This window comes from Eleutherodactylus coqui, chromosome 7, assembly GCF_035609145.1.
Source record: "Eleutherodactylus coqui strain aEleCoq1 chromosome 7, aEleCoq1.hap1, whole genome shotgun sequence".
NCBI classification, from domain to species: domain Eukaryota; kingdom Metazoa; phylum Chordata; class Amphibia; order Anura; family Eleutherodactylidae; genus Eleutherodactylus; species Eleutherodactylus coqui.
Genome location: NC_089843.1, coordinates 193,932,324 through 193,946,339, shown reverse-complemented (window position 1 = coordinate 193,946,339; position 14,016 = coordinate 193,932,324). Strand labels below are relative to the sequence as shown.

Below are 14,016 nucleotides of genomic sequence, written 5' to 3'. Positions count from 1 at the left end.
GGGCATGCTGCATTTTTTTTTATAGTTTTTTGCACGTGACCGAAGTGCACAGGGAACATACACACATGAACAAACCCATTGAAATCAAGGGGTGCAAATACGTTTGTGCGAATCTGTTCTAAATTCGCAGCATATACTTTGCAGATGATTATGCCCTAAGTGTGTTCACTTGCTGCGTTTTTTTTGGATTTTCAGATTTTACAGTGAATTCGGTGCAGAAATCCTGTGGATCAGCTTCTTCTGCAATGTGTGAACATACCCAAAATGTTGTCTGAATTAAAGAATCCTACTTGGGATTGCTGGTTGTTTAAATGGACGCCTGTTGGCCTCCATAGTCAATAGTTGCTCCATATTTGCCTCTTGGTGTACAATGAACCAGAACATGGCATGTACGGTAGATGGAGAGCATTTGCTAAATGACACTGAACAGATAACGGATGTCATCACTTCTCAGCAAGACTTTCTATACCAAGCATGGTTGTCTACGATTCATGTACCTTCTTGTCAGTTGAGAAACACAATGCAGGCTTGTACAGATAGAGCTAATAATAATAGTAATAATAATAATCTTTATTTGTGTAGCTCCAACTCATACAATACAACAATTACAATGTGAGGTACAATCAGTTTGAAACAATTGGGGTGGGGGTGGTACAGGAGATACAAGTGGGGAGGAGAGCGAGGCATGGGGGAACACAGGCAGTAGGGGATTTCATGTGTAAAATCAGTTATTAGAAAGCAAACGGGGTGGGGAGCCATAGGGTGGCGCGGGGGAAAAGGTCAGGGGATTTGGTATGCTTCTCTTAAGAGGTGCATTTCTAAGGCATGTCTGAAATTTCGTCCATCGGGAATCGTCCGGATGCCTTGGGGTAGAGCGTTCCAGAGGATGGGTGCTGCTCTGGTGATGTCCTGGAGACGAGCATGTGAGGTTCATATTAGAGGGGTGTTTAGTCTGAGTGTGTTAGCAGATCGGAGTGAGAGGGCTGGGTCATGTACGGACAGGAGGGAGGTGATGTATGGTGGCGCGGTTCCATGCAGAGCTTTGTGGGTGAGGTTGAGGAGTTTAAACTTAGTTCTTCAGTGAATGGGCAGCCAATGCAGTGACTGGCATAGTGCAGAGGCGTCTGAGTAATGGTTGGATAGAAAAATGAGCCTAGCTGCTGCATTTAGTATGGATTGGAGTGAATTGAGTCTAGTGCGGGGGAGGCCGATGAGTAGCGAGTTGCAGTAGTCAAGTCGGGAGTTGATTAGGGTGACCACAAGTGTCTTTAGCATGTCAGTGGTTAGAAACAGCCGTATTTTAGAAATATTTCTTGGGTGCATGTGGCATGTTTGGGCCAGAGATTGGATGTGGGGGGTAAAAGAGAGGTCAGAGTCCAGTGTTACCCCAAGGCAGCAGGCATGCTGTCTGGGGTTATGATGGTGTCAGACACTGGAATGGAGATGTTGGGGGGAGGTCTGTTGGAAGTTGGAAAGACGAGGAGGTCAGTTTTAGAGAGGTTAAGTTTGAGAAAAAGGGAGGACATAGTATTAGAGACAGCAGACGGACAGTCAGTGATATTTTGGAGGAATGGCTCAGAGATCTCACGAGAAGAGGTGTATAGTTGGGTGTCATCAGCGTAGAGATGGTATTGGAGGTCGAACTTATGCATGGTTTGTCCAATTGGGGCTATATAAATAGAGAAGAGAAGGGGACCAAGGACCAAGCCCTGGAGGACCCCAACAGCTAGAGGAAGTGGAGAGGAGATTGAGCCAGCAAAGGAGACACTGAAAGAGCAGTCAAAAAGGTAGGAAGAGAACCAGGAAAGAGCAGTGTCCTTTAGACCAATAGAGCGGAGCATAGTGAGAAGGAAGTCATGGTCGACAGTGTCAAATGCAGCAGACAGGTCAAGGAGGATTAGTAGGAAGTAGTCACCCCTTGACTTTGCCATCAACAGGTTATTTGATCCTTTTGTGAGGGCAGTTTCGGTCAAATATGTAGAGAGCGGAAATTAGACTGGAGGGGGTTGAGAAGTGAGTTGTCAGAGAGAAAGCGTGTGAGGCGGGAGTAGACCAGGCATTCTAGTAATTTGGAGATGAAGGGGAGGTTTTAGACGGGTCGGTAGTTGGCAGCAATAGTCAGGTCCAGGGTTGTTTTCTTTAAGCAGAGGGGATATGATGGAGTGTTTAAATGTGGAAGGGAAAGTGCAAGAGGTTATGGAGAGGTTGCAGATTGTGGTGATGTGAGTAATGAGAGCTAGGGAAAGGGACCGGATGAGGTGAAAGGGGAGAGGGTCGCTAGCACAGGTGGTGGGGCAAGCAACGGAAAGCAGCCTGGAGAATTTTTCCTCTGTCATCGGTTCTAAGGTAGAAAGTGAGTAAGTGCTGGATGCAGTGCCGAGGAGACTATGATCAAGGCTAGTTTTCAGAGATTTCTTTTCAGGTGTTGTCAATTTTGTCTTTGAAATAGGCAGCTAGTTTTCCAGCAGTCAGATTTGTCATGGGGACCTGTTCTTTGGGGATGAGGAGGGAGTGGAAGGTCTTGAAGAGTCGCTTGGGGTTATGGGATAGTGAGGAAACAAGGGAGGTGAAATAAACTTGTTTGGCATGGTGAAGGGCTAGGTTATAAGTTTTAAGCATAAATTTGAAGTGGAGGAAGTCTGGGGCAGCTTTGATTTTCTCCACAGCCACTCGGCACACCTAGAGCTCCGCCGGATGAAGCGCGTTTGGGACGTGAGCCAAGGTTACCGTGGTCTGCGGTTGATGGCACAGGTCACGGGTGGTGCTGCTTTGTCAAGGGCATGGCTGAGGGTTGTGTGGTAGTGTTCGGATGCCAGGTTAAGGCAAGGGAGGAAAGAGATAGGGGACAGGGAGGACTGAATTGTCTCGGCGAACTGTTGGGTGCGGACGGACTGGAGGTTCCTAGAGGTGCAATAGATAGGAGTGTCAGGGGAGATACTAGGGTGCCTGATGGAGAAAGAGAGAAGGTTTGTGATCTGAGAGTGGAAGTTAGTAAAGTGAGAGGCAGAGCAGAGATGGGTGGGGGAGTCAGAGATTAGCAATAGGCCGAGGGAGGAGGTAAGCGTTAAAAGCCGGGAGCTAGATTTGGGGTCGCTAGTAAGGATGTTGAAATCGCCAAGGATGAGGGTTGGGATTTCACAGGATAGGAAGTGGGGGAGCCTGGCGGCAAGGTGGTCTAGGAAGACGCGGGTGGGACCTTGGGGCTGGTAAATGACTGCGACACGTAGGGGCAGTAGGCGGAAGAGTCGCAAGATGTGGACTTCAAATAACTGGAAGGTGAGCGAGGGAGCTGAGGGAAGGACCTAGAAGGTACAGTTAGGCGAGAGGATGACACCTACTCCTCCGCCGCTCCTGTCGTCCAATCTGGAGGTGTGGGAGAACTGCAGGCCATCATAGGACAATGCAGCAGGGGAAGTATAATCGGACCGCTGTATCCAGGTTTTGGTGAGGGCGAGCAAGTTCAAGTGTTTGGTGGTGAAGAGGTCATGGATAGTTGGGAGTTTGTTGCCTGCGGATTGGGAGTTCAATAGGGTGCATTTGAATGGGGCAAGAGGGGCATTTTGGTAGATCTATTCCATTGCCTCTATTATAAATACTTCATGATTTTACTGAACCAAACTGTGATAACTCTGGAACCGTTTGATAAGTCTAATTCAGAAGAACCACTTGGGGTCCAGGGGTAGTGGACATGTTACCGCAGTCTGAAATGGACCTTAAAGATATAATTGCAGTTCTTTTTTTCCCCCCTTTCATGTTGTCTGTCTTTCTCTAGGGAAGCAAAGAAAGGTATCATTGGCAGAGCCAAAATGTCAAACAGAGTGGAGTTGATGATATGGTGCTCCTTTCCAAAATCACAGAGGATGCCATAGTGGAGAACCTCAAAAAGAGATACTTGGATGACTACATTTTTGTATCCTTTCCATTACTGTAATATACTTTCAGGAGATCTTGTTTGCAGACTTTGCCATCTTGAGCCATGAGTAAAAGCCTTAAGCAGTAAGTAAGCAATCTTGTTTTTGATAGGACTTTCACTAACTTCCTAATCTGTGGGATGTCTGTAGAACAGTGACCAGAAACCCCATGCACTGAGCAAAGGCAGATAAGGTTCTGGGGAACAATGTCAGCGTTGACAAAGAAGCCGGTTACAATATTTCTATCATTGTCTTCAATCTCGTCTTGGCTGGATGAACCAGAGCAGATGCCATTACTATCCTTCCTCCCTCTCACAACATTATTCATAGATTTTAGTTTTAGAATCTTACTTTTAGAACTGATTGCATAACATGAGCAGCAGCTTCTCTGATATCTACTAATTAGTAACATTTGGTGTGGGAGGGAGAAATTAAGAGAGAAGCTGTGGTTAACTGAAAGAGTCCATAAATGGACATGAAAGAGGAGAGGAAGGAAGAGGCGCCTGGTGGAGGGCCGCTGTGTGTGACGCATCCCGCAGCAATACATGCTGAAAGTGCAAAGAGTTTTAGAAATGTCCAACTTCTGTTTTTGGTATTGAGATGAGTATTTGTTATCAAAGGTTAGGAATTGTGAATGTTCAGCTTTTCATGTTCCGGTAGATGGATTTAGATAGCAAGAGTCTGGTTGCTGGACAACTTAAAAGATGAGAGTGGGCATCTCTGCTAGAGACGGGTAACGAGAACCGATGTAAATGTGCCTTTCTTGCATTCTGCAATGTCCATTTCCTGTAAGTGAGGTACAGTAAGAGATGCTTCCACATTCAGTCGCACTAAACCTATATCACTTGCCTTTTGGTTTAATAAGTTTTTATTAGGACAGACAGTATTCTGGTACAGACAGGGCATAGACAGTGATTACACAACGATTCTAGTGCATTTGGCAAAAGTATGTTTGCTTGGTTCGTCCCTCTCGCACCTGGTTAGTGAGATGGATCAATTTGTCCTCAGTTTTATAGGTAACAATACTTATCTAAGCACGAGATTGTGGTCTAGTAAAACTGCAAAGTAAACTTCGGGGGAGGGGATACAAAACTTAGAGAGAAAGAGAGAGGGAGAGAATGAGAGGGGTGTGGGGGGGGGGGGGGGGGGGGGAGATAGGACAGGTCACCCTACCATTCTTGTTTGGCTATCTTGTCGTTTTCACTTGCCTTTTATTAGACATCACATGGCCATATTTGCACGCACAATCCGCAGAGAATAGAACCCATTGATTTCAATAGGTTTGTTTACAAGCGCTTATTTGTACTGTGCATTTCAGATGTGCAAAAAGACTGCAGCATGCTCTACTTTTATACTTTTAAATAGTTGCTGCCGGCCACTCCATTGAAGGCAATGGTCTGCCAGCACCCCTGAATTGTTTTTCAGGGAAGAGCTTTACATATAAGCTCTTCCCTAAAAAACAAAAATTTTGGTGTAAAAAAAAAATTTGAAAAAATACTTACCTGTCTGCTGCTGCTATGTCTCTGCGGGGTTGAAGAACACATCTGCCGCATGCAGCAGATGTTTCCTTCATCCCTGCGAGGAAAAAGAATTCCCTGCTGCACCTGTCACATCTGTGACAGATGCAGCAAAGGAATTCTTCATCCCTATGGGGAATAAAAAATTCCCTACCACAGCTGTCACAGATGACAGCTGCGGTAGGGGATCCAGCTGCCGGCTTCCTGTAATTGTTTTTCAGGAAAGGGCTTTAAGTATAAGCCCTTTCCTGAAAAACAACAAAAAATGGTGATATAAATAAAAACAAATCTATACTCACCTTTCTTTAGCTACCAGGGCTCTGCTGCATCTAGCTAGCTCTTCTCCTGCACTGCTGTGAGGAGTATTCAGCAGGCAGGGATTTAATTCATGAATAGATGAGTACTGCCTTTGATTGGCTGAGCACAAGGACCAATCAGAGGCAGCTCTCAGCTGTCATTCAATAGCTAGGAGCTGCCTCTGATTGATGAGAGTGCTCAGCCAATCAGAGGCAGTCCATTCAGCAGGTAGGGATTTTAATTTTTTTTGTTCTTTTTCAGGAGAGGTCATATATTTAAAGCCCTTTCCTGAAAAACAATTACAGGATGCTGACAGCCGGATCCGCTACCTCAGCTGTCATCTGAGACAGCTGTGGTAGAGAATTTTTTATTCCCCGCAGGGATGAAGAATTTCTTTGCTGCATCTGTCACAGATGTGGCAGCTGCAGCAGGGAATTCTCTTTCCTTGTGGGGATGAAGGAAACATCTGATGCATGCGACAGATGTGTTCTTCATCCCCGCGGGGACATGGCAGCAGCAGACAGGTAAGTATTTTTTAAATTTTTTTACGCTAAAATTCTTGTTTTTTTAGGAAAGAGCTTATATGTAAAGCCCTTCCCTGAAAAACAATTCAGGGGTGCCAGCAGACCATTGTCTTTAATGGAGTGGCCGGCGGCAGCCGCGGCTGCATTGGAGACAATGCGTGCATTCCCTGTGGTGCACAAATGTCATATCTTTACAGGCACGCACCTGTAAAACACGGACATATGAACACACCATAGGGAATGCATTGTTTCTAATAGAAGCGTGTTTTTGTGGGCACATATGCACGCACAAAAACACGCTTGTGTGAAGCCACCCTTAGGCCAGCTTCACATGAGCGTAAGCACAATTGTGCACGCCTTAGTGCAACTTTTCTGCACTATGAACGAGGCTTTTTTAATTCCAGATATGTTCTTTTTTCCAGTGGATTTATGCAGCATTTCACGCATCTCCTTGCATATTGCGCACGCATTTGCACACACTCCATTGACTTCAATGGGGACCTTTGTTGCGTAAATATGCAGAAATATAGGACATGTGCTATCTTTCTGCAAATGAAATGCGCACACCCATAGCACCTGCAATAAGATCACAGGGTTGGTGTCCAGGCTGCCATGACACCTTCTGAAGGCCTCCGGGGCTAATATGATCATTTGTCTGTTAAAGTAATGCCTGTGGCCTATCTTTAATCAGCAGCCTTTAAAAAAACACGTACAATGCAATAATGCAGTATTGCATTATACTATATAAGTAATCAAACAATCACAACTTTAAGTCCCCTGTGGAAACTAATGAAAAAAAGTAAAAATAAAGTCACAATAAAGATTTTTTAAAATTATTATAAAAAATACATATTAGGAGTTAAAAATAAACTTTTTCCCAGTTGTCGCAGCTAAAAAAAAGAAAAGAATATATAAATATCGCTACATCTGAAAAGGTCCAATTTATTAAAATATCACATTGCTAATCTTGCAAGATTAACTACATCCGAAAAAATTACAAGGGCAGAATTGTGCTTATTTGGTCTCTAGGTCTCCAAGAAAAAAATTGAATAAAAGGCTATCAAAAAGTTATTTGTTCTAGAAAATGATACCATTGTAAATTATAGGTCACCCAGCAAAAAACCTGCCCCAGAGACAGAAATATAAAAATATGGTGACAGAAAGCAATCCTTTCTAAAAGGTATTTTATTATTGTTAGTATTAATATGTAAAAAGAGAACTATATAAATTTGGTATTGCTGACTTCATACTGACCCTCAGGATAAAGGCAATGTGTCATTTTTACTGTACAATGCACACTGTAAATATAACCCCCCCCCCCCCCCCCCCCCCATACACACACACACACATACAATGGTGCAATTGTGGGTTTCTCCCCCATTTTGACCCACTTAGAAATGTTTAAAAGCCTTTCAATAAAACATATGGTGTGTTAAATGGTGTTATTGAGAGATAGAACTTGTCCTGCGAAAAACAAGCCCTCATGTAGACATGTGGAAAATAAAAAAGTAATGATTTTTTGAAAATGAAAATACCACCGAACTAATTCAGTAAATAGCGTTTTGGGCAAAGCCTGAGATCTTGCGGTCTGAAACTGAATGCTGCTGCAGGGGATGCTGGAAGGACGCAGGAGATGGTGGGAGGATGCAGGAGATGCCAGGATCACAATCAACAAGAAGTTGGACCGCCTTGATCTGGGAAGTCTGCTCATTTGCATGCGTGAGGAACAGCTGCTGCAAATTTTTTTTTTAGAATTTTTTCTTAAATGGCATGTATTTAGAAAAATATTGATTTTCAGTTTATTTTCCTCAAAACAAAGACCCTCTGTCAGGCGATGGCTCCTCTTAATGCCCTGTAAGTTCATGGATCACACTTTTGCCATTGTAACAAGATTACCACTTCATTTTATGGCTGTTGGTTCTGCTTTTGTACTCCTTGTCTGGATCAGCAGATTTCTACTGCATTAGGGCTTATTTAGACGACCGTATATCGGCTCGGTTTTCACACCAAGCCGATATACGGTGTCCTTGTCTGCAGGGGGGGCGGAGGATGGAAGAGCCGGGAACATAAACTGAGCTCTCGCCCCCTCTCCGCCCCTTGCCATTATTTGCAATATGAGGGGGTGAGACAGGGGCGGAGCTAAGTCTCGTCCGCTTAGCTCCACCCACATCCCGCCCCTCCCATTGCAAATAGTGGCGAGGGGCGGGGAAGGGGCGGGAGCTCAGTTCCTGCTCCTGGCTCTTCCATCCTCTCCCCCCTCCTGCAGACAAGGACTCCGTATATCGGCTCGGCGTGAAGAGCGAGCCGATATACGGTCGTCTTAATAAGCCTTTATGCTGCAAAAATATCCTGAAATGGGATAAGCACAACAAATGTATAGTAAAATACTAACAAATGCACAAACTACTCAAACCTACCAAGATCAATAATATCAGAAAACATGAACAAACAATTGATGCTTAAAAATGGTCTTGATGAAGAATAACGAAGTCCAACCAAAAATAATTTATTTAGGGTCTTTTAGGTATGCTAAATTTAAAAATGCCACTAGCGTTGCCAAATTGAATCAAGTTTTAGTGATGAGGATACCCCTCAAATCATTATTTTACCCAAATCTGGCTGTATCTGCTAATATATACCGTAGGGATTCTGTTACGCAAATACCGTGCTGGACCTGCACCTGTGGATATGCACAAAGATAGCCCAAAGGGCGACAGCCCCAAGCAACACAAAGAAAATAAACAGCAAGGTCTTTCCCTAAATACGTCATGATTAGGGAGAGGGCCCTAACCCTACTTGGCCAACAAAATAAAGGACAAAGCAAACCCCAAAGGAAAAAACAAATGAAACACTACACTTAGCTGGTGGTGAAGCCACAGCACATGGAGCCGTCCTCTGTTCACGTCACAGTGGAGACCACGCTGTCCATGGGAGTCATTTACTACCAGCTCAGACAGCGAGCAACTGGCAATTCACAGCACCTAAGCTCACTTTCCAGCCCAGGTAAATAGCAAGCTAATCACCCCCAGGTGTGACTACATTACCTCACACCTACTGAGCTAGAAGGTGCAGAACCAAATCTAAAACCTGCATCAGACTTCGTTAATCCGACAGCGATCTCAGCACTGCTGCAACAGATTTGTCTGTTTTTTCACTCTTTGACATTGTTGTTACCTAATGTGATGATGATTGTCTGTTTAGTGAAGGACAACCTTTGGTCACTTTCTGGACCATCGTTCTCCATGCCAGCTGTTACCTAATGTACAGTTAATTTATTCTCAAATTCATAAAATCATCAACTATTCGAAGTTCACAAATATTATGAATGAGGTTGAAGCTTCTGTCTGGCACATATATGTCTCAGTTGTCAAGGACAACTTGGGTAACCATAAAGCAGACGACTAGGATGAACTGGTCCAAAACATATTCACAAACCTTCAAAATTTAAATACTGATCGTTCCGTCGTTCTCAGTCATTAGTACAGAGAACTAAACGACTGTGCGATTTATCGAGCGAACAATGTATCTGCCTGTGTAAAGAGGATGCGCGAGCCAACCCCATCATCATTCGCTTGTGTCAACGATAAATCATTCTGTGTAAAAGCAGCCTTAGTGATTTTACTGCAGAACAAGAGGAGAAGTTCCATGATGGCAGACTACTGCGGAAGCCTTTAATGTGATTGTCTTAATGGCCAACATCAAAGAAACTCATACAAACCATGTTTTTCTATGTATCATGTGTGATTAGCTTACTTGGTTCTGTGATTATACCAGACACAATGTCATTAAGTGTTGTGTGTGTTTACTTTTTTTGCATTTTTCTTTTGTTTTTCAATGGGGCATCTAAAACGTAGAGCTGTCTTTTTGCAATAATGAAAAAATTATCTCACCTATAGAAGAGCTTTGCGGTACTTGTAGTTTGTCTGCCCAAAGGAAAAACAACCTTAGATCCGTTGAGCCATCCGGTCCTATGGCTTGTTCATTAGCAAAAAAAGGTGTGGGAATCCGGACACATGGATAACATTTTTCTTTTGCTTTATTTCCATATCAGGCTTGCATAGTCAGGTACATGGTTTCACAGGTACATGGTTTTACAAGTACAAGAACGCGTATCGGCGTAAAGCCTTGTTCACCTGACTATGCAAGCCTGATATGGAAATAAAGCAAAGGAAAAATTTTATCCATGTGTCCGGATTCCCACACCTTTTTTTGCTATAAAACGTAGAGCCAATTTACCAAAACTGTGTTTTGTATATGCAAACAGTTGCATTGTTCTTGTTGCTTTCAGCTAGTGTCCCGCTGAGAACTGCCAGCGGGATACCAGCTGAAAGAATGCTATCATCACCAGCTGTGGAGATATTAGTGTGCAGCGCTGATAAGGCTCATCCCTTACTTCTAGCTGGCTAGAAATGAGTGGTGAACGAACAGTGCACGATGGCCGCACATTTAGACGCAACGATTATCGTTGACCGATAATCTTTGTGTCTAAATGGGCCTTTAGTCCTTGTTTTTAGCAATTCATATCATCACTAAGGTGTTTCATAAAGCAGAAAAAAACCAATAAGGATGTAAATATTTATCTTCATAATCAGGGATTGTATTCTACATTGTTTGGTGATGTCACTTCTTGTCTTACTATATTAACCTTCTGTATAAAGAGTATTGAGTTAATAAGAGCTTATTTTATAAACGGAAACTGGGCTTTTTTAGTTGCTGTGTGCAACTACTTTATTTCCCTGAATTCTTTTTGCTACTTCCCTTCTTAGCCAATCATGGCCATGATGGCAATACTCCTTTGCATGAGGCTTCTTCGAGTTACGGAAACAGCCGAGCGAGTTATCTTGTACGGTTTTCATAACTCTCATAAAGATGAATAGAAGTTATGGAAACAGTGTAACGAGTTATCTTGTTTCCATAACTTGGGAGCTGGGGAAAAAGTTTAGGTTGTTGTGCCACATTGTTTTAGTAACTCCAAATTTCCTTCTACAGGTGTTAGGGAAACATAGCGCAGCCCACTTGGCTGTTTCCTGACAGCTGGGGCCGGAAAGCAAAATATAGTGCGGGTGGCAGGGGTAAGAGCACATCTATTGCCATAAAAGTGTGAAAAAGGAATACTCCTTTAAAGGGGTTGTCCAGCTGTTGCGTATCTACAAGATAAGCCATCAATAGTAGATCTGTGGGGTCTACCACCCGGTATCCTAGCCAATCAGGTGTTTGCCGACCCAGTGTGATCATGACTGAGCTTATTAAGAGAGTGAGAACTTTGCATGGAATTCCATGTCTCGCCGCTGCATTGTGAACAGAGCTGTCTGCTTACTCCATATAAAAGCTCATTGCATGATCACTTCAGCCCGGTGAATATGTTTTTCTATATAGATGAGTTGATTTCATCTAGCGCAATTCACTTCACTGCAAAAGTAATTTCCACACAGAATTTCTAGCATTGCATATTTTAATGCTTTATTGCATGACAGACCATCTCACTTTCCTTTACTCTGTTGCCAGACATACATAGGTTCTGTACTTATTTCAGTTAATCCATTTAAGCAGATGCCCTATTTTACAGACCGAGAGGTGGAGTTATATCAAGGAGCTGTAAGTAATTCTGTGTCCGTACTCAGATTATATTAAATAATATGAGAAATACTAAAAGGGTTGTTCAGGCTGACGTAGATAAAATGTCACTCATTCCTAACTGTGGATTTCATATTTTGGGCCTTGATACCCACAAGAAAATTTCACCTTTTGCATGTTGCAATGTAGAGCCTCATTCACATGTAGATGTGGTCAGTATTTTGCTACATAAGCAGTAAGGTATACAGTATGTTCACACCTGCCAGATTAAGGTCCACAGCCCTTACGGAATATTGCTAGCGATATTCCGCCGCGGGGGAGGGGGGGACCCGGCAGGTCTCCACGATGAGCCTATCTGATAGATAGGCTCACCGCGGAGAATTGCGGCAAAGCGCAGCATGCCGCGATTTGAATCCCGCAAGCAGAGAATCCCTAAGATTCTCTGTTTGTGGACTCCAGGCTGTGCTTTCCATAGTTAAGTCTATGGGAAGCGTTCACTTCGTTACCCGCAGCTGGATTATCGCCACGGATAACGCAGTGATATATCGCCCGTGTACAGGAGACCTATGGTAACCCAGAGGAAGCCACAGGGAAATCCTCAGCAGCAAATGCATGCAGAATTTCCATGGTGCATTCACTTAATGTTCTGCTGTTTCCCTGGTCCGCACCGGTCTCTGCATCCTGGTCTCCAGCAATCACAGTAACACATGTGACAACCGTAATCTTCACGCGTTCAGGCCATACACATCCTCACTGAGGAACCAGCAGAAGATCAGCAAAGTGGGGACAGACTTTATTTTACATTTTTTTAAATTGCTTTTTAGTTTTTCAGTTGTCCCATCTGTGGATTTTCGGGTGTGGATAATCAGTTATACAATTGGAAACTATTGGGTTTTGTTGCAGATTTAGATTGCCCTATTGCACTCAATTGGGAAAATACGCAACAAATCTGCAACTCCTCTATGGCAGAAATCGAGTTCAGATGTACAACGCGGGTCAATCTCCACATTTTTATAGTGTATGGATGAGATTTGCTGTAAGTAGAGTTGAGCGAATATGCTCGTTCAAGTATTAGCATACGCGATGGTGCTCGTTACTCGACCCCTGAGTTCGACCCCTCCCCGTTTTGACCCCTCACCACATTACCACTTCCTGCTGTGACGTGCCAGTGTCCGCACGTCCACAGCAGTATGTGGCTTGCTGGGGGAGAGAGGGAGAGGAAGAGAGAGAGAAAAAAAAAAAGCTCGGCACCCGGCGGGTCAAATACAAAAATGCTCGGGTCTCCCATTGACTTCAATGGGGTTCATTACTCGAATAGAGCTCTCGAATATTACGAAAAGCTCTACTCGAATAACGAGCACCCGAGCATTTTGGTACTCGTTCATGTCTAGCTGTAACCCATCTACTTGTAAGTACTGTAATCTGTTGCAGATTTTCCACCCTCAAATTCAAAATCCCCAACAATTTCATCACTTGTGAACAAGCCCTACTCTTTTTTGGTTACATTTCCCCTATAGCTTGGTCTGGAGAAATACTGTTATAAAATACTGACCAAATCCCCAATGTGGGAATGAAGCCTAAGGGCTAATGCATATAGCAGAGCCTCTTCAGGGGGACGAGAATGGTATAGTCGGGTAAATCTGGGAACTGCATTAAAGGAGTTGTAATATGACTGAAACTCCTTTCCCATGGATATACTAAAACCGCATATCTGCACCTTTTCCCGCTCCCACTGTCCCGCGCCACTCTGGGTCTCCACTCACATTTACGGGATGTCCCTGGCACTGCAGGTAATAAAAGAGCTTAGGGCTTGATTGCTGAGTTCTGTTATTGGCTGCAGTTCCCGGGACACCCAGGAAGGTGAGCAGGACTGCAGCGTGTAAAAAAAGCAGCAGAGGAGCGAGTGGCATAGGATGCATCTGAGCTGGGAGTGGGCAGTATATGTGGGTTTGTTATGTTAGTGCAGAGGGAACGGGTTTTACAGAACCATTACAACCCCTTTAAGGATATGATAGATAGAGAACAGTGTTGGGCTGTCAATCTACCCGCTGTACCCCATTTCTTAGGTTTTGACAATGATTGCAAACATCTCTATTTAATCAGTATCGAGTATGAGTGCTACACAGAGAAATACACCCACTTACATGCCTTGGCACGCTATCAATGAGGTTATTAAGGATTGTCTGAGGAATG

At 43.8% G+C, this 14,016-nt stretch overlaps 1 protein-coding gene across 1 annotated transcript in view; it reads left to right on the top strand.

Annotated features, from left to right (window-relative positions):
• The window catches only part of MYO1F (myosin IF), a 134,163-nt gene that overhangs the window by 41,497 nt on the left and 78,650 nt on the right, over positions 1-14,016 (top strand). The window contains exons 2-3 of the mRNA XM_066574187.1: positions 3,773-3,910; positions 11,755-11,844. Of these exons, the coding sequence (XP_066430284.1) occupies positions 3,773-3,910; positions 11,755-11,844 (228 nt within the window). The remainder of the gene's footprint in view (positions 1-3,772; positions 3,911-11,754; positions 11,845-14,016) is intronic.